The 24890-nt window shown below is 38.1% G+C and overlaps 1 protein-coding gene and 1 pseudogene across 1 annotated transcript in view; both read left to right on the forward strand.

The window, feature by feature from the left end:
• Nucleotides 1-23955, forward strand: part of adcy9 (adenylate cyclase 9) — a 75087-nt gene extending 51132 nt beyond the window's left edge. The window contains exons 2-10 of the mRNA XM_067416156.1: nt 2530-2693; nt 2809-2907; nt 4553-4794; nt 4890-4992; nt 7953-8161; nt 12058-12211; nt 15275-15423; nt 15899-15925; nt 20777-23955. Of these exons, the coding sequence (XP_067272257.1) occupies nt 2530-2693; nt 2809-2907; nt 4553-4794; nt 4890-4992; nt 7953-8161; nt 12058-12211; nt 15275-15423; nt 15899-15925; nt 20777-22052 (2423 nt within the window). The 3' untranslated portion in view covers nt 22053-23955. The remainder of the gene's footprint in view (nt 1-2529; nt 2694-2808; nt 2908-4552; nt 4795-4889; nt 4993-7952; nt 8162-12057; nt 12212-15274; nt 15424-15898; nt 15926-20776) is intronic.
• On the forward strand, nt 10953-11069 carry LOC137040831 (5S ribosomal RNA; annotated as a pseudogene).
• Nucleotides 23956-24890: the final 935 nt, after the last annotated feature.

Consider the following 24890-nt stretch of genomic DNA (forward strand, 5'->3'; position numbering starts at 1 on the left):
TGCGCAATTTATGCACCGTGGCTATCAGAAAGGCCAAAGCTGACCACTTTCTTATAGATACTTCGAATAATTTAAATAACCCCTTAAAATTCTGGAAGACGATCAAATCCTTAGCTGGAAACAAAACAGGCATTGAGCTGCCACCATGTATTATTAAGGATTCACATAAATTATCCGATAAGGCTGAGATGCTTGGCTGTTTCAATGAGCATTTCATTGCCTCTGGTTCATTATTTGATTCACTCAACATTTCACATCAGAATCATCCTAAAGGAAATTCTCATGGTCATTCTGGAGTCAGTCATTCTTTTAGTTTTAAGCCATTTTCAGTTTCGGAAGTACATAGAGCACTCACACTTTTAGACATTAGAAAATCGCCTGGTCCTGATAACTTGGAGCCTTATTTTCTACAGTTAGCATCTGATTTTATTGCACCGCCTTTGACTTATCTTTTTAATCTTTCTCTGGACACGAATGAAATTCCACTTATATGGAAATCTGCATTTGTACTTCCTCTGTTAAAAGGAGGCGATCCGACTGATTTAAATAACTACAGACCCATCTCGAAACTGTCTGTTCTGGCCAAGGTTATGGAAACTCTGGTAAACGAACAATTGAAAGAGTTTCTAACTATTACCAATATTCTGTCTAATTTTCAATCAGGTTTTCGTCAAAAACACAGCACAACTACAGCAGCCCTAAAAGTAGTAAATGATTTTATTGACTGTTTAGATAAAAAACAACATTGTGCAGCTCTTTTCATTGACCTATCGAAGGCTTTTGATACTGTGGATCATGCAATATTAAAACAAAGACTCCTCAGTGTCGGGTTGTCAGGAAAAACTGTTTGCTGGTTTGAAAACTATCTATCTGGTAGATCCCAGTGTGTACAGGTAGATGGTTTAACCTCCAGCCCTCTTAGTATAACCAAGGGTGTGCCCCAGGGGTCAGTGCTGGGACCACTTTTATTTATTTTATATATCAACAATCTGGATCAAAATGTCTCCAACGCAAATTTTCATTTCTATGCCGATGATACTGTGATATACTGCTCTGCATCAACTCCTAACCAAGCTCTTTGTCGCCTTCAACTTGCTTTTGATACTGTACAACGTACCTTATTCGATTTAAAGCTTGTTTTGAATAACGACAAAACAAAACTTATGTTGTTCTCAAATGCAAAATCAAAGTCACAGAACCTTTTACCCATCACTACTTCTCAGGGCTCCGAGATTGAGTCTGTCTCTAAATTCAAGTATCTTGGTATCCTAATTGATGATTCACTCTCTTTTAAACCTCATATTCAACAGTTGGTAAAAAAACTAAAGCTGAAATTGGGTTTTTATTTTAGAAACAAGTCATGTTTTTCCTTTGAGTCAAAAAGGAGGCTTGTTGCTGCCACTTTCTTGTCAGTGCTGGACTATGGCGATGTTCTATACATGAATGCTTCCATCACAAGCTTGAAACTGTTGGATTCTGTTTATCATGGAGCTCTTAGGTTTATCACAAACTTTAGAGCACTTACTCATCACTGTTCTTTGTATGATCGGGTTGGTTGGTCTGCATTGTCCACCCGTAGACTTAATCATTGGTACATTTTTATCTACAAGGCAATTCTTGGTCTGCTTCCCCCATACCTCCAATCTTACATCAAAAAGAAAGGTACAGGAAGATATTGTCTTCGTTCTGAGGACTTATTTTTATTATCTGTCCCTCAAGTCCGGACAGAATTGGGAAAAGGGGCTTTTAAGTATGCGGCACCCTGCACTTGGAATCAGCTGCAAAATGTGTTGAATCTTAAGGAGCCGGTTTCATTGGTTGCTTTTAAATTACTTTTAAAAAACATGGAAGCTACACATACTGGCTGTAGATGTTATGATTGACCCAATTATGACGGAAGATCATTGCCGTTGTTTATCGTTTGCGATAATATGTGAAATTCTGATTTCTTATGACTTTATAATTATTTATTACTTGTACAAATTGTTATATGTTGATGTCATATGTTATATGTTTTTATGTCTGAAACCTTGTTAAATGTGCTGCTGCCTCTCTTGGCCAGGACACTCTTGGAAAAGAGATTTTTAATCTCAATGAGTCTTTTCTGGTTAAATAAAGGTATAAATAAAAATATATATATATAATATAATATAATTAAATGTTAAATGTAAAATATACATTTTAAATTTTAAAATGACTTCCTAAAAACACAAATCATTTAAAATTAATAATAAAAAACTAATAATTAATAAGGGCTGTTAAAGGTGCTGTCAATGTGGTGACTTAAGATTTCAATTAAATATGTTTACTGTTATTAAAAAACACATTTAATTTGACATTACTTTTTTCTAACTTTTTCAAGACTGATGAGAAGAGAATAATAATGATTATTTTATTTGCAGCCACTGTTTTAGCAGTAAGGAATAACAAATGTACATATAGATGTGTGATAAACTTTCTTAAAGACTGCTGGTAAATATGTAGAGGAAACTGACGAGGGATTTTAATATGTTTTTCTTTGGTTTATAGGTTTAAAGACGTATCTGATCTCGGGCCGGAAGATGGGCTCACAGTGTGGCTATTCCCAGCTCAGCTTCGGCCGAGACTATGGCGAAATGTTTAGTCCATCCTCAAACACGCACACTCCAGATCTCGCACACAGCGCCTTCACAGAACCTCTCTCACACGGCAAGGTACGTCCCTGAACACGCACAGAAATGCTGTTTTAATTACACAAATTCTATTAAATGAATTATTCTGTCATTTCAGTTAATCTTTTTCTTTTTGTTTGTCTCTTTCTGTCCACAGCCTGTGTGTAGCATCTCCATAGATGCCGTTGACAATCCGCTAGCAGATGAGGCAATTCGAAATGGCTGTCAGGATGAACATAGAGCCAACAGCACTAAGGTACATAACTAAACTAACAGTTAGGAACAAAAACAAAAAACTCAGTAAGTGATACAATGGAAGCACACACCTTGGCATTAAAACCCATGTACTCAAATTCAGCAGGTGTTTATAAGCAGATCATGAAATGCCAGTCTTCTCTGGCTTTGGGTAAATAAATATATTGTATAGTGTTAAAGTCAATGGAATTAGTAGGAGTATAAAACTCAAGCTGAGAGGTTTTATGTATCTTTAGGCCCAAAAAAGCTCAAGGAGATGGCTGATTTTATATGGCGTGGCCAAAATGCTGCTGTTTTCCACACACGCTACTAGTGCAATCATTGAGTCAACATTAGAACCATTTCGTGGACAAATAGTTCTTTTGGATCAGTCGACCAGTCAAATCTTCAGTGCAGTCTGATTCCTGAAATCATGAAACTTTCATACTTGTACTTTTTTGTGTGAATTATAAACATACAATGTGGTCAATGTAGTCTGATTCCCAAACCAATTGCGCTTTTGAAATGCTACTTTTTAGTGATCTGCATTGGAACCAGTTCCTGGACAAATGGCACTTTTGAACTGGTTCTTTTTTTTTGACGAATCAACAACCTACATCACAACCAGTGCAGTCCAGTTCCTGAACAAAAGAATCTTTGGAACCGGTTCCTTTTAGTGAACCAAAAACATACAGTATATCCAGTGTACCCCTATCCCTAATGTATGACTCTTTTGAACTGGTTCTTTTTATTTACCGACATAAGAACCGATTCCTAGATTACTCTTTTGAACTGGTTCTTTTTATTGACCTGCATAAGAAACGATTCCTAGATGACTCTTTTGAACTGGTTCTTTTTATTGACCTGCATAAGAAATGATTCCTAGATGACTCTTTTGAACTGGTTCTTTTTATTGACCTGCATAAGAAACGATTCCTAGAAGACTCTTTTGAACTGGTTCTTTTTATTGACCTGCATTAGAACTGTTTCCTAGATGACTCTTTTGAACTGTTTCTTTTTATTGACCTGCATAAAAACCAATTCCAAGATTACTCTTTTGAACTGGTTCTTTTTATTGACCAGCATTAGAACCGATTCCTAGATGACTGTTTTTTTTGGACCAGTTTTTTAGGACTCAAAAAGACTACAGCATGACCATTGCAGTCCAATTCCTAAACTAATACATTTTTTGAACTGGTTCCTTTTAGTGGTTTTGAGCTAGTTCTTTTTAGTGATCTAAATAAGAACCAATTCCTGGACAAATGGCTCCTTTGAACTGGTTCTTTTTGAGGAATCAAAACCAAGACATGACCACCTACAGCATGGCCAATATAAGTCCGATCGCTGAACAAATTAATCTTTCAAACCGGTTCTTCTCAGTGGCAGTGTAGTCGCATAATTGATCTGCACTTGGAATGATTTCTGAACAAATGGTTCATTTTGATGAATGTAACGCCTCCAGTCCAAATTCTTGGATTAATGGCTCTTTGAATTGGTTTGTTTTACTGATCTGCAGTAGATATGATTCCTGGATGAATGGCCTTTTGAACTAGTTCATTTTGATGAATCAAAAACCTACCTCAAAACGAATGTAGTAAAATTCCAGTTCACAGTGGTCTTATTCCCAAAGAATGACTCTTGAGTTATGTTGTGTTTCTTTTGCACAGTTTCCTGCAGGCCGTAGCCCTAAAACCCTGAACGGGCTGTTGAGTCCTCTGTGCGAGGAGCGGGTGGGAGTCAGCCAGTCGTCTCTGTGCGACAAACTCCAGGAGAAGGACAGGAGCTGGGCAGGAAGTATGACCGCAGAAGGAGGTGGCAGCAAGGACCACTCAGCGATCCTCCCGCTGCGCTCCAAAAACTTCCGGGAAAAGAGTGACGCACACTTTGTGGAAGTGATAAAGGAAGACAGGTGAGCGAAAGAAGATTCATTTTTGAATAGTAAATATGTAATTCAGGGTTTCATTTCCATTCTTTCACGTTCTCTCCATATTTTGTTTGTGTTAGTCTGATGAAGGATTACTTTTTCAAGCCACCCATCAACAAGCTGAGTCTGAACTTCTTGGAAAAACCTCTGGAGTCAGCGTACCGCACCAGCTACCACGAGGAGGTATGAGGCAAACCATTAAAAAAAACCTAAAATATATTAGAGAGAATCTATTATGCCATTTTACAAAGTCTTGATTTTCAGGTCTACTAGAAGGTTTTCATGCCTAAATGTTCAAAATCATATTTTTTCACATATTTGATATTGTTGCAGCACCTCTTTTCCAATCTGTCAGTGACGTTCTGGGTGCGTTTCCTGAAAGCAATTTTATGGTCTATGGTTGCAATTTCTGTCGTTACCAACGTAGTTCAATCATTTGCCGTCTCCCGAAAGCATAGTTTCACCGAACATTCTCAAACAGCATCACAAACAATCTGATTCATGACTCTTTGAATCTTTATTTGAGGTTTGAAAACAAACGCCGAAGAGAAGACAATGCTGAATAAAGTCGTAGTTTTTGCTATTTTGGGACCTAAATGTATTTTCGATGCTTCAAGAGATTCTAATTAACTAACTGATGCCACATATGGACGACTTTGATGATGTTTTTATTCCCTTTCTGGACATGGACAGTATAGTGTGCATACACTTAGATACGCTCTCGGACTAAATATAAAATATCGTAAACTGTAGTGTTGTCACGATACCAAAATTATGACTTCGATACGATATCAGACTAAAATATCGTTATATCGATACTAAATCGATACCACAGTAAAAAAATAAATAAATAAATAAATAAATAAGATAAGATGCTTAATATGACAACAGAACTTATTATTCATTGTTATTTTTTACAAAAAATTCATGTGGCCAGCATGTTCCTTAGGGTTGGGCATCATTTTGATTTGAACAATTATTGATCAATTGATCAATTACTATTAAAATTATCTCACAAATTTTTGCTATCTCAATGTATTTTTTACAATGGTGTAAATGTGTTGCAATAGCTTACACGCGGCACAAGAAAGCTTGATTTCGAATGGTAAATTGAATTTAAAAAGACGAGTAAACAGTAATAAAATAAGAACAAATAAACAGATTACAAACAATAGCACAAATAAATGCAATAGAATAGAAGATAAAAATTAAAAAGACTGCTTTATTTTTTCAGGTAGGTCTAACATTCAGATAAGAAACTGAATTAAAAAAATGCATAGTAATTACATTTAAAACAACATTGGATAATGTTCTTTGTAAAAAATTCAATAGCGTACAGATGAAACTATTAAAGTTACACAAGTTGATCAGTCAAGAGCAGTTGATCGTTTGTCTTTTTGTAGTTTGAATAGCAAATGACTGCGGTCCCTTTAAGACTTAACAGACGCATGGATCCTAAACACTGTTCCTGTTACTCGTTCTTCCTGAACTGTTTGCGACTGTGTTTACGTAATACTCTTCCAGATGTGCACTGATAATTCTTTGAGTGTATTTGACCAATAATATGCTGGAAAAGGAAGCAAATGTTTGCACTTGTATCGTGTCAGAGGCGGCTTTATTAGGGTAGGCTATGTGTGTGTGCGCTTCAGATGTGGAGCACGAAATCTGCGGGCATTAGTAGGCTAGAATTAATTTATGTGCAATCCCGCGCGAAATTCAGACCGATCACACACTAACACTAACACACTGTCATGAGGAAAAAGTTCAGCAGAACGCGCGTTCGCTCGCTTCGCCGTGCTCAGAGGTTAACCGGGCTGAGTGAGAATATGCCGGTGTGTGTCAGCTCGCTGACGGTCGGAGAGGAGAGCGCAGCTAATATCGATACTGTAAAAACTGAGAATCGTATCGTTTCAGATATTCCAGTATCGATATATATCGAAATATCGATATTTTTGACAACACTAGTAAACTGTGTCTGAAGATGAACGGAGGTCTCATGGGTGTGGCATAACAAAACAAAAAAATTCTGGAACAAATCCCCTAGCCTCCCTTTAAATAGATCAGGCTCTTGGGCACAATAAGCAAGATTATTCAGTTATGCACATATAATATATTTTTTTAATTGTTTTATACATGCCTTGTTTGTTACTTCAACATCTGAGATCTTGAGTATATTAATAATCAATCATTATTACTCCTTTACCTGCGTGTGATTTCATTAACGACTGCTATATTGTTGAACCAATGTGGTTCTAATTATAGATGTGCAACCATCAGTTTCAGGAAACAGTTGTGACTAGTTGGTTAGTTTCTCCAACAATGCATCATCTTATGTTAGTTAATCAGCAAGTCCATTGTTGTATGGGAAACGCACCCCTGTTTAGTTCTGCTCTCTATGAAGCCCCTCCTTCAGAAAAGCACAATGCTCTCTGATTGGTCAGATGCACCAGTGTGTTGTGATTGGTCAACTGCTTTGAGTATGTTTGGGAAATGACTATGAGTGCCATGCACTATGACGCTAATATAATGCATCGTCATGAATAAAGAGAAAATGAATCATTTGTATTATATTGTTCTCTCTATGGCTTCCAGGTTTCAACAAATAAATTAGACTTGAATTGTAATGATTTATGACTGCTGTTTATGCCATAATGATATAGCTCTTTAATGAATGAAGGTAAACAAAATATAAAGATTTAAAGAGAAAGGTGTCTTTTCTATGGCTTCCAGATTTCAGCAATTAAATTACAAATACATTTTTAGTGCTATGTATGCCCAATTTTTCCACAGTAAAGCACATTCAACAAACATTGCAGTCCCACTGTACATACTAGCGATTTAACACCAAATATAAAAGATTATTCACAAGATGAACATGCTAATCCACAAGAAACTGTGATGTAAACTCTGAACGCTGGCCACTGACATCACTGCCATTATACGATCCCAGTTTTGCACCTCATCTCCCAATAATAAGACAATCTCTGATAGTATCTCAAAGATGGTCAAATAAAACACTGGCACACACTAGTGTGTAGATCTTAAAACAGTCATGCATAGACCTCTTCTGGTCACTCAGAGTACTGCGGTCTCATCATCAGATCAGTGTCCCAATATGAATGTCTTGTCTGCGTTTCCTCCAGGTGGTGAATCACGTGCCTGTGCAGACGTTTGCGAGTCCAGTGTTCAGCTCTCTGCTTGATGTTTTGCTGTCTTGTGCCGTTTTTCTCGCCCTGACCATCGCCTGCTTCCTGTATCCCCTTGTTTCCATGGAGACGCCCCTGGCAACCACGCTAGGACTGGCAATCACTGCCGCTCTGTTGGAACTGGTTTCTCTCGTTTTGTCCATTCGGTAAGTTGGTCTTGGAAAAAGATGTGTCGAAAACATTTTTAAAGGGGAAAAATTTATGGTGAGTTTGATGTCCCGCTCAAACAGTTGATGAAAACGATTATTCATAACAGCCCATGTTTACATATCATTCATATATATATATATAAGTAATTTAATGCTCACTTAAATTAGTGTTTTAAAAAATGAACTTTAAAGGGGTAGTTCTCGCAAGAATGAAAATAAGCCTATGACTTACTCAACCTCAAGCCATCCTAGAAGTATACATTATTCTTTCAGAATACACTCGAATATTATTTCTTGAATATTTATTTTTCGAATACACTCGAATTATGATAAAAATGTCTTTGCTCAGGGGGTTAATAACGGCCTTTTGAAGTTAATTGATGAGTTTAAAAAGTTCTAAAAATTGATATTTTTCTTATACAAAGTTAAAATATCCAGCTTCCGCCGGACCGTCGATTGTATTTGTCTTAAAGAAGAATGTCATGTAAACCTAGGCTGGCTTGAGGGTGAGTATATCATGGCCTAATTTTCATTTTTGCATGAACTATACCTTTAAGTTCTAATTTATTATGATTAAACTAATATCATTTATAATTTAATTTATAAATACAATATTACTTAAATTATTAGCATTAATTTATAACGTTATCAGACAGAAATTGAAAGTATGTACAGACTCCAGATATATGTGACGCGATGTTTGAGCGATTTTGAGCTGGAATCGTAAACACTCCTGATTGGCCATTGTGCTCACACGTTCATCAAAATATCTCTGTGATTGGTTACAATGATCAACGGTTCAAAAACATAAATTATGTTTGTACTTCCTCTTTGAGGAGTGTCATTCCGGCAGCGCGTGCACTTCAGAAGATCAATGCAATCAATCGCAGTTCTAATCACGACAAAGAGTGTCAAAATGACTATGCCTCATCAATAACTGTAAATGTTTAGGTGTGTTTACTCACTCTTATGTTGTTTTTGCGCGTCGTTACGTTTGAATGTGTGTTTACAGCTATAGATTGTGAATCTGTATCTGTATATAAAGCCAACTTGGATTTGGATTAGAACGCTTGACTGATTATTTTTATGATGTCTTTGACATTTTTTGGATCTTTTAAGTTTGAGAGGAATGGACTTTAAATGGAGGTACAGAAATCTTTCTCTGTTTTTTGGAAAGATATCTTTGTGTTTTGAAGTTAAATTAAAGTCTTATAGGTTTGAAACGACATGAGGGTGAGTACATTACACAATTTGGATTTTTTTGAGTGAATTATACCTTATAAATACAGTAAGCCTTGGATAAAACTAACTATGTTGCAAATTATATAGTTTTCATCTACTGTTTACATTCACCTAAAGGATTATTAGGAACACCAGTTCAATTTCTCATTAATGCAATTATCTAATCAACCAATCACGTGGCAGTTGCTTCAATGCATTTAGGGGTGTGGTCCTGGTCAAGACAATCTCCTGAACTCCAAACTGAATGGCAGAATGGGAAAGAAAGGTGATTTAAGCTATTTTTAGCGTGCCATGGTTGTTGGTGCCAGACGGGCCGGTCTGAGTATTTCACAATCTGCTCAGTTACTGGGATTTTAATGCACAACCATTTCTAGGGTTTACAAAGAATGGTGGGAAAAGGGTAAAACATCCAGTATGCGGCAGTCCTGTGGCCGAAAATGCCTTGTTGATGCTAGAGGTCAGAGGAGAATGGGCCGACTGATTCAAGCTGATAGAAGAGCAACTTTGACTGAAATAACCACTCATTACAACCGAGGTATGCTGCAAAGCATTTGTGAAGCCACAACACGCACAACCTTGAGGCAGATGGGCTACAACAGCAGAAGACCCCACCAGGTACCACTCATCTCCACTATAAATAGGAAAAAGAGGTTACAATTTGCACAAGCTCACCAAGAGTTGAAGACTGGAAAAATGTTGCTTGGTCTGATGAGTCTCGATTTCTTTTGAGACATTCAGATGGTAGAGTCAGAATTTGGCGTGAACAGAATGAGAACATGGATCCATCATGCCTTGTTACCACTGTGCAGGCTGGTGGTGGTGGTGTAATGGTGTGGGGGATGTTTTCTTGGCACAGTTTAGGCCCCTTAGTGCCAATTGGGCATTGTTTAAATGCGACGGCCTACCTGAGCATTGTTTCTGACCATGTCCATCCCTTTATGCCCACCATGTACCCATCCTCTGATGGCTACATCCACCAGGATAATGCACCATGTCACAAAGCTCGAATCATTTCAAATTGGTTTCTTGAACATGACAATGAGTTCACTGTACTAAAATGGCCCTCACAGTCACCAGATCTCAACCCAATAGAGCATCTTTGGGATGTGGTGGAACGGGAGCTTCGTGCCCTGGATGTGCATCCCACAAATCTCCATCAACTGCAATATGCAAAAATTCAATCAATATGGGCTAACATTTCTAAAGAATGCTTTCAGCACCTTGTTGAATCAATGCCACATAGAATTAAGGCAGTTCTGAAGGTGAAAGGGGGTTAAAAACAGTATTATTATGGTGTTCCTAATAATCCTTTAGGTAAGTGTATATTGCCCTATTTTTATATTGAGATATCTCGATGTTAGGGGTGTAACGATATATTGTTAAATAATATATCGTGATATAAAAATATGACGATATGTATCGTTGATGGGAATTATATGATTCGTGATATAGGTGATTTATCCAAGGCTCAACTTGCAGTTGTAGGCCTATTTATAAGGTGACAAACACAAATTAACAAATTTAGGCTACCACAAATGTCATCATCACCAGCAGCCATATCACCCTGTAGCCCAAGACTGGTTTCCCACTGAAGCTAAGCAGGGCTGAGCCTGGTCAGTACCTGGATGGGAGACCAACTGGGAAAACCAGGGAGCTGCTGGTAGAGGTGTTAGTGAGGCCAGCAGGGGGCGCTCACCCTGTGGTCTGTGTGGGTCCTAACACCCCAGAATAGAAATGGGGACACTATACTATCAAAGAGCACCGTCCTTCGGATGAGACATTAAACCGAGGTCCCGATTATGTCCCTCCATTTTTAAAGTCCATTCCTCTCAAACTTAAAAGATGCAAAGAATGTCATAAAGGCATCCAAATCTTCTGAAGTCTTCTGAAGAGACACAATGGCTTTATGTGATGAATATATTTAACACAACGTACATACTGTAGTTAACACGGACGTTCAAATGATTGCATGACGCATGAAACAACATGAAAGTGAGTAAATGCAGAATTGAAATTCTTGGATGAGCTAAACGTTTACAGTTTGAGAGCGGTCATTTTGACGAGCTTTCTTGCGATTAGAGCTGTGATTAATTGCATTGATCATCTGAAGTGCACCTGCTGCCAGAACGGCGCTTCTCAGTGAGAGCGCAAACATTATTTAAAGGGTCATGAAACCCCCCTGCTGCAGCAGTGTTTTTTCACACCTTTGATTTGAAAAGGCTTTCAAAAAGGGCCGTGGTCGACTGAGAAAAGGTGAGATGGGTATTGTGTGGAAAGAGGGAATGATTTGCATAAATAGGGGAGTGTCATTATCGTTACATCCGTACTGCGTAGTCTGCTCCATATCTTCATCCATATGGCGCGAAGAACACAACAACAGTGAAGGAAAACCCGGCGATGTTCTTCACACAGCCAAAAAATATACAGTACATCCATAAAAATGTATTTTGAATGTAATGACTTGATTAAAACAATGGCCAGTAACATGCATACTGTATGCCTACTGAGTGTAGTATAACGAATGGCGAATAATTGTAAAAAATGTCATGTAAACTGTAGACATTACTCTTAATTAAGATTAATAGAAATAGTTGCATTATTGGAACATACAAACGTAGTCGGTGTAATTTAATCTAATCCCTGTCTTGCAGTATGATCTTTTGCCTGGATGATGTACAGAACTGTACCCGGTCTCTGTTGAAGCTGGTCTCTGGCTGGATCCCACGTCACGTGATCGGGGCTGTGCTTGTTTCACTTCCTGCTGTGTCGGTCTTCTCCCACCTGGCTTACAGTCCGCAGCTCCAGGTGAAGTCCTCAACATCCCTTCTGTTTTATATTTGTAATAAATTCTGTTCTTTTTTAACTTTCTATTCATCAAATAATCATCACACATTTTATTATGCAGAGCTGGTTATTAGAATGTTAGAATGATTTCTGGAGAATCGTGACACTAAAGACTGATCCTGAAAAATCAGCTTTGATCACAGGAATAAATTACATTTTAAAGTATGTTCAAATAGAAAACATTTTAAATTGTTATAATATTTCACAATTTTGGTGTGCATAAGAGACTTCTTTCAAACACTTTTTTATTTTAAGTTGTCATTGTTATAGCATCCATATAAGCTGCCAATACTCTGCATACCCAAGCAATACGTGGACGCTATAAATGGCTATAAATTCCTTTGTTGGAGGTGTACCGTAAAGCTTGCATGATAAAATGTTGGCAATACTTGTGTAACTGTCTGTCATTTATGTATTTATTTGCCAAACAATGTTAATTTTCTTCAAAACCGCAATTTACAGAGAGTTCCGGGTAAGCAAATCCACAGCAGCTTTGCCGCCTACGCTCTGTTGTTATGTATCGTCATCATTGTCCCTCGTTCTGATTGATTTGCTGGCATATGGGGAATTTTATGTGCGGGGAAAGCTGTCCGCGAATCACTCGTCCAAGAGGAAAAATGAGCAGTTACTGCCAGGTCTCAATCACTGAAAATCATATTTTATTTGATACAAAACTAACTAGACTAAATCATTGGGGAAAAAATCATAACTAAGACTATATTCATAGTAGATAGTTTAATTTTCTACTTAGGGAATTATATTTTATTTTATTTTTTATATGAAAAGGTATAAACTGTTAAAGACCTGGTGTAAGTACACCTACTGTAACTATCTTGGATTGTTAATCGATAGTTTATACGTTTGTTAAAGTTTTCAATTTGCATCATTTCGAATTATTTTTATTTATTGTACTTGTTATAAATAGTTATATATTCAGCTACTAATATTATACAAATTTTTCATTCTTAAAAAAAAAAAAAAAACACTTCTGGCATACATTAAAATTTAAAGCTACACTGTGTGACATTTTCCCCCATCTAGTGGTGTAAAGGTATATGACCATCCAGTGAATATTAGTTTCTGTTCCTCTCAATTCTGATTTCATTTTAACTCCTACGGTGGCCGATTTAGTCCAAGATTAACATAGCAATCCCCCCTCTTCACATTCGTCACGGTGCCATCGAGTGTTAAAACGCAGAAGGCGAAGCTTGAATTTATGGGTATGTCCCTCTTTGGCTAATGTACTTTCAAGATGGAGGGGCAACATGGCGACCAGGATTCGAACCCCTCACCCGTATGTATTTTCAAAGGCATATTATAAACTTACGAAAATACTTTATTACTTGAAAGAAGTAAATATACATTAATGAGCACATATATTTTTGAAAGAAATAAGTGTTTTTAGCTAAGAATAAACTAAAAAAGTTACACAGTGTAGCACAGTCTTTTACTGTGTCATACTGATGCTAACCGCAAACGCTGGGATACACATGCTCCCTCTGCATGTGTAACTGCACGACAACAAGGACGCAGAAGTGTAAATGAAAATCGATGCGTAGCCCACGTAAAGGCTACGGCGCAGGTCCGACGCATGAGTATAAATACAAACATTCAAGAAAAACAACAACAACAAAAAAAAAAAACGTGAGCATATAAACCCATTTAATTTATCTGCACGTGGCACTTGTTTTACATGACGTGCCACCCAGCATACCCGGTTAAAAGTCATCGGCACTTACTATAGGGTTATGGTACGATTAGGGTTTGGTTGAGGGTTAGCTGCATGTAATATGAATAACTTACTGTTATTGTACTATGGTACTTGTAACATATGTAACAAGGTTATTGTTGTTATTATTATTTTAGCATTTAATTGGTACTTCTGACATCTCTAGATCCTTCACAGTTTTATTCTTTAAACGCTGTATGCAAATCAAAGTAAACCTTCTTGTGTACACAAATACACACCATTTACATACCATCAAAATTATACCTTCATCTTAAATGGGTGTTAGTTTTCCCTCGATTCTTTTGATCAAAGTTTATCCCTGAAGAAATGGGTAATTAGAGGAAGAGTTTTGAAGCTTCGAGGATGTTGAGAGCACGGTTCCTCTACAAGATCAAGCTGTAATGTAACAGTGCATTCAATCTATTGAGGTTTTTATATTTCAATGTACTGTATGTTGACAAGGTTCAAGCATGGGCGTCGGAACCATTGTGTGTGGGTGGGACAAGACCCACCCACTTTTTAAGACCAATGATATTGGACCCACTCACTTTTATCGTCTCTAATTCAGCACTTCTGCTTACCTTGACTACCCCTTAACCGAGAAACTTATTAAGAAACTTTTTTTTGAAACACATGTTAAACGCTTTATTTCCCCTTTTCTGATATTTGCTCTTTTTTATTGAAAATAAATACCTTTCCGATCTGATATGTGATGGGGAAAGGGAGTAGAGTGAGTGTGGCAAAAGGCGGATTCAAACCCATGCTCGATTTGCGTCAAAACTTGATGCCATGCGTCTTACCCCTACTCTAGAGCCACGGTAAATAATTCAGTGATTTCTGTAATTTTGTCTGGCCCAAACAATCGTTTAGTAAACGGCATTTTTTCGGTCTGTACACGGAGCATAAAAAACATGCAACTTGTTCATTATCATTATCTGTGAAACTGTTGATTTCTATGGCAGTTAAATGAGCCTTTTTATTAGACTATTGCTATTGACTGGTTTGAGGTCTTTTTTGGAAAGGGATATGGCCTCAAACGCACCATAATGCAGGAAATCACATCTATGAAATCCTTTTTTTTATAGGGAAAAACCCCCAGACCCCCCGCAAAACAATTTCCCCACCTATCATATTTTGCCTTACCCGCTACTGACCCACCCACTTTTTATTTGCTTCCGACGCCCATGGATTCAAGTACACCGAAAAACCCACAGCCCACGTTTGTGCAGTAAATATGTGTATCTGTGATTGGTTCACTGTTTAAAATTACATTCTTTCTTTGTCTGGTTCTGTAGGTGACCATGTTCCTGTGCTGTGCTCTCATTATTGCTATTATCCAGTACTGTAATTTCTGCCAGCTGAGTTTCTGGATGCGCTCCGTTTTGGCTACTGTAGCTGGTTTGTCTTTACTCATCCTGCTCTACAGTGCCACCACCAGACCCAGGTCAGACATCCTTTGCTTTTGTTACCAGTTCAGCTAGTTAAACCTTTACCAATATCAACTTAGTGTTTCAATTAATTACATAACTGTATTACAGTTTTAAAACATAGTCATAAAAGTCAACAAAAGGTTATGGTCATGTCCACCGATGGTGAAGAAATATTCCCAATACCACCCAAAACAAATGTAAAATGTACAACGATATGGGCGTTTTCACTATGGTCTATGATTGCTTACAATGCATGGTTAATAAAGTCATTTATTATTGAAAGCAATCATTAAAAGTTATTTTTCAACTTTTTGAAGTTCTCTGGTCAATCCCTCAATTCGTCACACACTACTGCCATTCAGCTTTTATAGAGAGTGAATTGAAAACACTCGCTCATCTCCGGTGGACATGTATGGTGACTGTCAGATTGTATAATTGCTGTAGAGAAATCTGATTTATAATAACAGATGTTTTTTTTTTTTATTGCAGTGTCACAGACATTTTTCCAGCATTTGGGTGAGTGTTTCTTTAACTGCTTCTTTGAGACCTCGTTATACTCACAGCAAAGTTTTTTTTTTTTGTTCTTCGTTTTGGGGTAAAATTTAGTTTGAAATACATGAGTAGCGATATACTGTTAGCGAACATCCGTCACACCTCGATGAGCGACGACTGATGATTAAATGATTATGTAAATACACTATATTGCCAAATGTATTGGGACACCCCTCCAAATCATTCAATTCAGGCGTTCCATTCACTTCCATGACCACAGGTGTATAAAATCAAGCACCTATGAATGTAGATGCTTCTACAAACATTTGTGAAAGAATGGGTCGCTCTCAGGAGCTCAGTAAATTAAAGTGTGGTACCGTGATAGGTTGGTACCTGTGCAAGTTCATTCATGAAATGTCCTCACTACTAAATTTTCCACAGTCAGCTGTTAGTGTTATTATAAAAAAAGTGGAAGCATTTGGGAACAACAGCAACTCAGCCATGAAGTGGTAGGCCACGTAAAATCACAGAGTAGGGGTCAGCACATGCTGAGGCGCATCCTGACTGCATTGTACCATGTGTAAAGTTTGGTGGAGGGGGGATTATGAAAGGAACTCTTAATGCTTCAGCATACAATAAATTCCAAAATTGCGGGAACAGTTTGGGGAGTGTCCCTTCTTGTTCCAACATGACATGCACAAAGCAATGTCCATAAAGACATGGATGAGCAAGTTTGGTGTGAGGAACTTGACTGGCAACAAAAAAAAACAATAGATCACCTTTGGGATGAATTAGAGTAGAGAATGCAAACCCTGCCTTCTCGTCGAATATCAGTGCCTGACCTCACAAATGTACTTCTAGCAGAATGATCAAAAATTTCCATAAACACACTCAAATTTTGTAGAAAGCCTTCCCAGAAAAGTTGAAGCTGTTATAGCTGGTGGGCTAACTCCATATTAAAACCTACAGATTAAGAATGGGATGGCATTAAAGTTCATGTGCATGTAAAGGCAAATTACGCCCCAAAACGTTTGGCAATATGTTCAATGTGATGTGCGCTTTCCTCTCAATAACAAAATAAACACAGTGAAAAATAAAATTAAGAAAACGAAAAGCTCTCTAGTGTGTTAGTGTTTTCACTAATAGATGTCTGACCTCAACGGACTAAACAGAAGAAATAAACCAGAAAAGATTTCCAGGTGAAAGATTTCTGAACACACCTACCTATTACATAATCGCCACGGACCATTGGTAGTACGAAGGTGTTTACCATCTGGAGCAAACTTTTCCGGAAGCTCGCTTTGGCAAGCTGTTTCAAACTGCCAAACAAACTTTGTTTTAACCTTAAAGTCGACATGAAATGGAAATTCATTCTATCAGTTTTCTAAATTCACAATTTTTTAACATTGTCATAATTGCAGCTTCCTGTGAAAATGACAGACTTCTGTAGCTTCTCAAATACTTATTCTATCTGCATCCACTTTTGAGTGCAATGCTCCATACTTTTTTTCCCCCTTGAGCTGCAATTTGTTACACTCAAATATACATCACAATACAGAAGAAAAAAATCTGTCACTACCTCAGTTTCATCACGACTTCAAAGACCCATTCAAACCAAGGTTGATAACTATCATCACGATGTCTAGATGTTAACGATATAAGAAGGAGCGATCATTTTCAGAATGTTCTTTCTTTTTTCAGCAGATGAACAATAAAAACACTGACCACCAAGCAGAATCCACCTGACTTTGAAGACCTTGAGCATTTAAAGCAGCAGAAGATAAAACTGCAGATCAGGCTTATAATAAACAAAACCCTATCATGCTTGGGTGTTGGTGCTAAGATAGTTATCAATATAATTATCTTTATAGTTATCACTCTTAGTGTAAACTTGGCTTATGGCTGGAATCTACAACACGACTTATAAATATTAACAGATTTTAAAACACTAGGGATCATAGACTTGTCGGCTCTATAAATGGTTGAAGAGGAATAGCTATGCATCAAACACTTACCGACTGAGGATCACACACTAGACTTTAAAGTTGTTTTGAATGCATCATACTTACACAGAAACATGTCTCTTTGCTCATGTCTCATGTCTCTTTGTTCTAAAATCGGTCATTCTTTAGATTAGGGCCGAAATTCTCACTATTAGCTAACAATTTATTACTACTTTTGTAGTTGTAGTACTCAAGACCGGTCTTAAGACCATTTTTTGAAGGTCTTATACATTTGTACTTTGTCTTGTCTCTGTCTCAGACTTGAGGGACTCTGGATATTGTAAGGCCAAAACTGCTGGGATATTACTAAATATCCAGTGCATTGTCTGATTTATTTATTAACATCATTAATGTAAAACTTCCTGCTTCAGACGCAATCAATAACTTATTTCTAATTGATTTATTTATTGTGCCAGTTCAGAAATGAATGAAGGATTGTCAAAAATGTCATCTAAATGATTAAATACAAATGCTTAGAAAATTCTAGATATTGTTGCAAAAAAGTACTTCTATGAGATCTACATGATATACTTAAAGCTACACTGTGTGATATTTTCCCCCATCTAGCGGTGAAAAGGTATATGACCATCCAGTGAATAATAGTTTCTGTTCCTCTCAATTCTGATTTCATTTTAACTCCTACGGTGGCCGATTTAGTCCAAGATTAAAATGGCAACCCCCCCTCTTCACATTCGACACGGTGCCATCAAGTGTTAAAACGCAAAAGGCAAAGCTTGAATTTACGGGTATGTCCCTCTTTAGCCCCGTTTCCACCGCAGGAACTTTACCCAGGAACCAGGAACTTTGGGTGGTACTTCGTGTGTTTAGACCGCAGGAACCAGGGTCTAAATGAAGTTCCGGGTAAATATTTCCCCCTCCAAACGGCCCTGCTCGCGAGGTAGTACTTTTTCAAAGTTCAGGAACTTTCGAGGGCGGGACTTGGGCGCTGAACATGCTGATTGGTTTAGCTGGGCATTTTTAAAAGTCTTTTGCGAGGTTCGGTCTACGTTCAGTAAATAATTCTTAATCCAGTAATATAATAATATAATCCAGTCTTGGTCTCTGTCTGATGGCCAGCGTTCGTCTCAGCCATCTCACGTGCAATGTCCGTAATAGCTGATAATAATATACATTGTCATTTTAAATCTAGCTTTACAAGCTTTCTGAATATGCTGCATGCTGCTGAATCTGCATATTAGTACTCTTTTCTGTCGTTGTTAATTACCTCTTAGTAAACCTATACATAACCAGCAAAAGCAGCACAGCTTGAATCTCTTCCATACTCGTTATTCATTTTTTTTCACCATGTAAACGACCTGACCGATTACTTTTAAGTGTGTGTCCTTACATGACGTGACGGCGCGCGCCGCGCTCATGTTGACAAGAGAGGAAAGCTTATTTTTCTGAGGTGTAAACTTTTTATTTCGTAAGTTATGAAGATAATGTTGGAGTAATGACACAGCGTATATTGCCCCAGGGAGTTTTTACTTTAACTGCGCCTGACAGAAGAATTTTTTTTCTGAGATGATTATTACACTTTACAACAAATAAATAGCTATAAATAATGCTGTATTAGTTCTGGTGGCCGTTAAGAGTTGCTATGGCTACAGTTAACACATTCAGCTGCTGGAGAAAACAGCGTTGACATTTTTGGTGCGGCAGACAAACTGCATGTGACAAAATGATTGCGATTGAAAGTCATCACATGTAAACACCAGATCGGTTTAGATAACGTCTCATGTAAATAGTCCATCTTTCAATCGGTACACACAAAAATGATTACTGTCCTTCACTGATTTGGAGGAGCAGTCGCGTGCAGTCCTACATCACCGGACTAATTTGCCTAATCTTCTCGGAACTTTAGATCGCGGTCTAAACGCAGACAGTTGCAGGTTTGGGGGGGAGAAAAGTTCCTGTAAAAAAGTTCCTGGTACAAATTGTTCCGGGTAATTTTGGTGGAAACGGGGCTTTTGGTTAATGTACTTTCAAGATGAAGGGCAACATGACGACCAGCATTCGAACCCTCACCCGTATGTATTTTCAATGGCATATTATAAACTTACGAGAATACTTTATTACTTGAAAGAAGTAAATATACATTAAGGAGCACATATATTTTTGAAAGAACTAAGTGTTTTTAGCTAAGAATAAACTAAAAAAAGTTACACAGTGTAGCTTTAAGCAATATCACAAGAGAGCTGTTTTCACAAATTTGAGCATAAATGGAAACATGATATTGCTTTTATACAAACTATCAATAAAAAAATCAACTTTCAATGTACCATCCTCAGATGTGAAAAGATTAATTTTGTTGCATTTAATTTAATTGGTATAACAGCTCTATATAGTGTCTTTTTCTTATTATATTTTTGATTCAAAATAAGTAATTTCTCTGGCGGTAATGTGGACCTTTATGAATTTAAGGGGTGCTGGTCTGGTCTTGGTCTCAACATACATTGGTCTTGGTCTTGGATTAGTGGTCTTGACTACAACACTTGGAATGACAATACAAATCCTTAATCCTTAACTATTCTTTTGCCTCAATAAACTCTTAATTACTGCTTAATGATAGTAAAGTAGTTGTTAAATTTAGGTATTGGGTGGGAATTGGATGGGATTAAGGGATATAGAATATGGTCATGCAGAATAAGACAATAATATGTGCTTTATGAGTACTAAGAAACAGCCAAAATCATAATAATATGCATGCTAATAAACAACAATAGTTAAAGATTTGGACCCTAAACCAAAGTTGCCAAAACAACTTCCAATTGAAAGGGCATTTTGAGCATCTGTTATTGTTTGTGTTGTTATTCTGTAGTATTCGATACACTACTCATTCAAATCTAAAATCTCTTTCCCTCGGCTCCAGGAACATCAGTAACCAGAGTATCGAAGCAGGCGAGTTGGACTCTGCGCCCACAGCTCTCGACCTGCTCGTCCTAGAGACCGTGCTCTCCTTCTTCCTTCTGCTGCTGCTGGTGTGGTTCCTCAACCGGGAATTCGAGGTCAGCTACCGCCTACATTACCACGGTAATGTGGAAGCCGACAAGCATCGCATCAAAATTCAGACCATGCGAGATCAAGCAGACTGGCTGCTGCGTAACATCATCCCCATCCATGTAGCCGAGCAGCTGAAGGTGAACCAGAGCTACTCCAAAAATCACGACATTGTCGGGGTCATCTTCGCAAGTATTGTCAACTTCAGTGAGTTCTACGAAGAGAGCTACGAGGGCGGGAAAGAGTGCTACCGAGTACTCAACGAACTCATCGGAGACTTTGACGAACTGTTGCGCAAGCCCGCTTTCTCCAACGTGGAGAAGATTAAAACCATTGGTGCCACCTACATGGCAGCATCTGGATTAAATGCACAGCAGTGCCAGGAGCAGCTGCACCCGCACGCTCACCTGCGTGCCCTCTTTGACTTCGCTCTTGAAATGATGCGCGTGGTGGACGATTTTAACAAGAACATGTTGGGCTTCAAGTTCAAGCTGCGCATTGGCTTCAACCACGGGCCCCTGACCGCCGGCGTCATCGGCACTACCAAGCTGCTCTACGACATATGGGGCGACACGGTCAACATTGCTAGCCGCATGGACAGCACAGGAGTGGAGTGCCGCATACAGATTAGCGAAGAGAGCCACTGTGTGCTCAGCAGAATGAACTATACGTTTGATTATCGCGGCACTGTAAATGTAAAGGGGAAAGGGCAGATGAGGACTTACCTGTATCCCCAAATGAACGAGGGCAGATCGGGGTCCACACAAAGCCTGGAACAACGCCAGGTGGACGATGCCATTGGGCATTTAGAGCCCAACAAACTCGCCAATACAACATCTGCTGCACCACTAAACCCTTCATCCACTTCTCCTGATGTTGCCTCAATCGGTGGCCACGGTGGGCATCAGGGCCGTGTATTAGGCCCGTCTCAGATTACAGAGGAGTTGCACCAAGACACTAAGGACACTTTTCCTGTCCCTGAGCTCAAAGAAAAGGATTACGAGAGTCCTTATCAACCACCATCGCTAAGTGGTACACAACCTCCGTCAATAGCGCAACTGTATGCACCGTTGGCCAGACCAGAGACACCTTTACAAGGAGATGAAGATGAAGTAGATGAGCGCACAAAGCTCAGGGGAGTGGAGTGATTCAAATCTCCTCCTCACCTCGGCTGACCAGTGGTCCTTCCTTAAGCTGTTAAAATCAAGGCTCTACTTCCTTGAAGGGGCTTTTCCGACCACAACTGTTGGAGTTCCAATGAGTAGCATTAGCAGCCTGTATAGGGCATATGTGTTGATGATATGACCTAAATAGAAAAATGGGCGCTTTAAGCATCTGCTGTGCGGATCACAGTGTAGCACAGAGGGGGAAATGGATTTTTCTGATGTTCTCAAAATAGTTTTATAAAGTGCCTTCACGATATTTAAACTGAATAAGATCAGTCAAATGAACAACTTAGAGATATTTGAACAAATATATCAGCATGGCTTTTTGAATAGACGTGGACAGTGAACCTCATACCCCATATCAATTTCCCCTCCTTAATTTCAGTGTTTTTTTTCTCTCTCTAAAACAGAATAATCGAAAAGTGCCAGTTGCCAAACAGGATTACAGGCTAATATATTACGGTAATTATAATGAATGTACAGCGTATTAGTTTCACTACTCATTGGGCCTACATCGCATTCAAATAAAAGGAAGACAAGGGTGGATAGATGGAGATGGGCTTCCGTCTCTTCAGTGGACACTTCTGTCCACAATGCTCATATTAATATCTAATATATCTGTCCTCACATAATGTAGCTTTTATCAGTAGAAGGTAAACGTGGCTCATGCACAATAGCACTCTGAACTCGTACAATGAGAAAAAAGGCACAATCAGCCTTGTTCGTTTGAATGGCAGAAACCGTGCTGTCCGATCTCTCCTCTTCATTAGAGAGGACACGCGGTCCGGTGATTGTAATGCATTCAGAAATTCAGAGTATAATGTCCATGATAAACATGTTGATTTCAATGCTTTTTTTGCATACCAAAATGTTGGCCTCGTACTGAATGTTCCTCACAGGCCCTTAACACAATTATGGCATAAGGGAATATCCTACAGGATTCAAAGTTAAATTAATAAACTACAGTTGCAAGAAAAAGTATGTTTCATACAAAAGAGTTCAAACAAAATGCATGTTATTTTTCATTTAATACTGTCCTGGATAAGTTATTTTACATATTCTTTTTACATAGTCAAAAAAAGCTGAGTTTATTAGAATGCCCCCGTTCAAGAGTTTATGAACCATTGATTCTTAATACTGTGTCGTTCCCTGGATGATCCACGGCTGTTTGTTTTTTTTCTTCTTGTGATGGTTGTTCTTGAGTCTCTTGTTTGTCCTGAGCACTCAAAATGTCCAACTTTCTTCAGAAAAATCCTCCAGGTCCTGCAAATTCTTCAGTTTTCCAGCATCTTTTGCATATTTGAACCCTCTCCAGCAGTGACGGTATGATTTTGAGATCCATCTTTTCACACTGAGGACGACTGAGAGACTCAAACGCAATATTAAAAAAGGTTCAAACATTCACTGAAGCTCCAGAAGGAAACGCGGCGCATTAAGAGCCGGGGTAAAAACTTATTGAACTTGAAGATCAAGGTAAATTGTACTTAAGTTGTCTTCCGGGAAACATGTTAGTATCTTCGGTTGCTTCTGAAGGGCAATATTAATTGAAAAATATATATATATTTAAACAAAATAGGAAAAATTGACATCATCTCGTTCAAAAGTTTGTATAAAGTTTCAAAAAGGTTAAAATATGCAAAAGATGCTGGAAAACTGAAGAATTTGCAGGACCTGGAGGATTTTATATACTTTTTATAACTTAATTTTGTCTTGTGGACTTTATGTAAACATTGTTTTATGTAAAATATCTTATTCAGGACAGTACTAAATAAAAAAATACGCATTTTGTATGATCTCTTTAATCTTTTTTTTAAATTTAATTATTCATATTTTCACAGACTCTACAAGCGGTTCACATACTTTTTCTTGCAACTGTATTTTTTTTTTTTAAATAAGCATGGCATTTACTATATTTTGCAGAACGAGGAACACTGTTTTTTCTTAAAACGTATCCAGTGAACTCCTGCCAATGAAGCCTTCGGTGAAGTATTAAAGGGTTAGTTCACCCAAAAATGTCAATTCTGTCATTATTTACTCGTTCCAAACCCGTAAGATCTGCATTCATCTTCAGAACACAAATGAAGATCTTTTTGATGAAATCCGAGAGCTCTCTGACCCCTCCATAGACACCAATTTCATTATCACTTTCAAGGTCCAGAAAGGTAGTCAAGACATCGCTAAAATAGTCCACGTGACTCCAGTGGTTCAACCTTAATTTTATGAAACGGCGATAACGACTTTATTGAACAATTTCATGTGTGTCAGGCTTCTATGCAGTTTCCGTTGGCCAGCTCCTGCGTCAGCATCACACACAATGGTGGTGGCGCTCACGTGAACAGCTTCGGCCAATGGTAAGCCAGCGTTTTTTGAAGTGCTGCACTGTATTTACTACGTCAACAATTTACTGACACACACGTGAAGAAACTGAATAAAGTCATTATTTTAGTTTTTCGCGCTCTAAAATTATTCACACTTCATAAAATTAAGGTTGAACCACTGGAGTCACATGGACACTTTTAGCAATGTCTTGACTACCTTTCTGGATTTTGAAAGTGTTCTTCATGTCTATGGAGGGGTTCAGAGAGCCATCGGATTTCATCATAAATATCTTCATTTGTGTTCTGAAGATGAACGGAGATCTTACGGGTTTGGAACGACATGAGGGCGAGGAATTAGTGACAGAAATTTTCATTTTTGGGTGAACTAACCCTTTCAGTTTATCAGTGGATTTGAATTTATTTCATTCAGTGCTTAACTTTTTCACATCAGAATCAGTTATTTTTCACTGTGATCCTGCCTAGTTGGTATCACCATAGCTTT

Source organism: Pseudorasbora parva, chromosome 14 (assembly GCF_024679245.1).
Source record: "Pseudorasbora parva isolate DD20220531a chromosome 14, ASM2467924v1, whole genome shotgun sequence".
In the NCBI taxonomy this organism is placed as follows: Eukaryota; Metazoa; Chordata; class Actinopteri; order Cypriniformes; family Gobionidae; genus Pseudorasbora; species Pseudorasbora parva.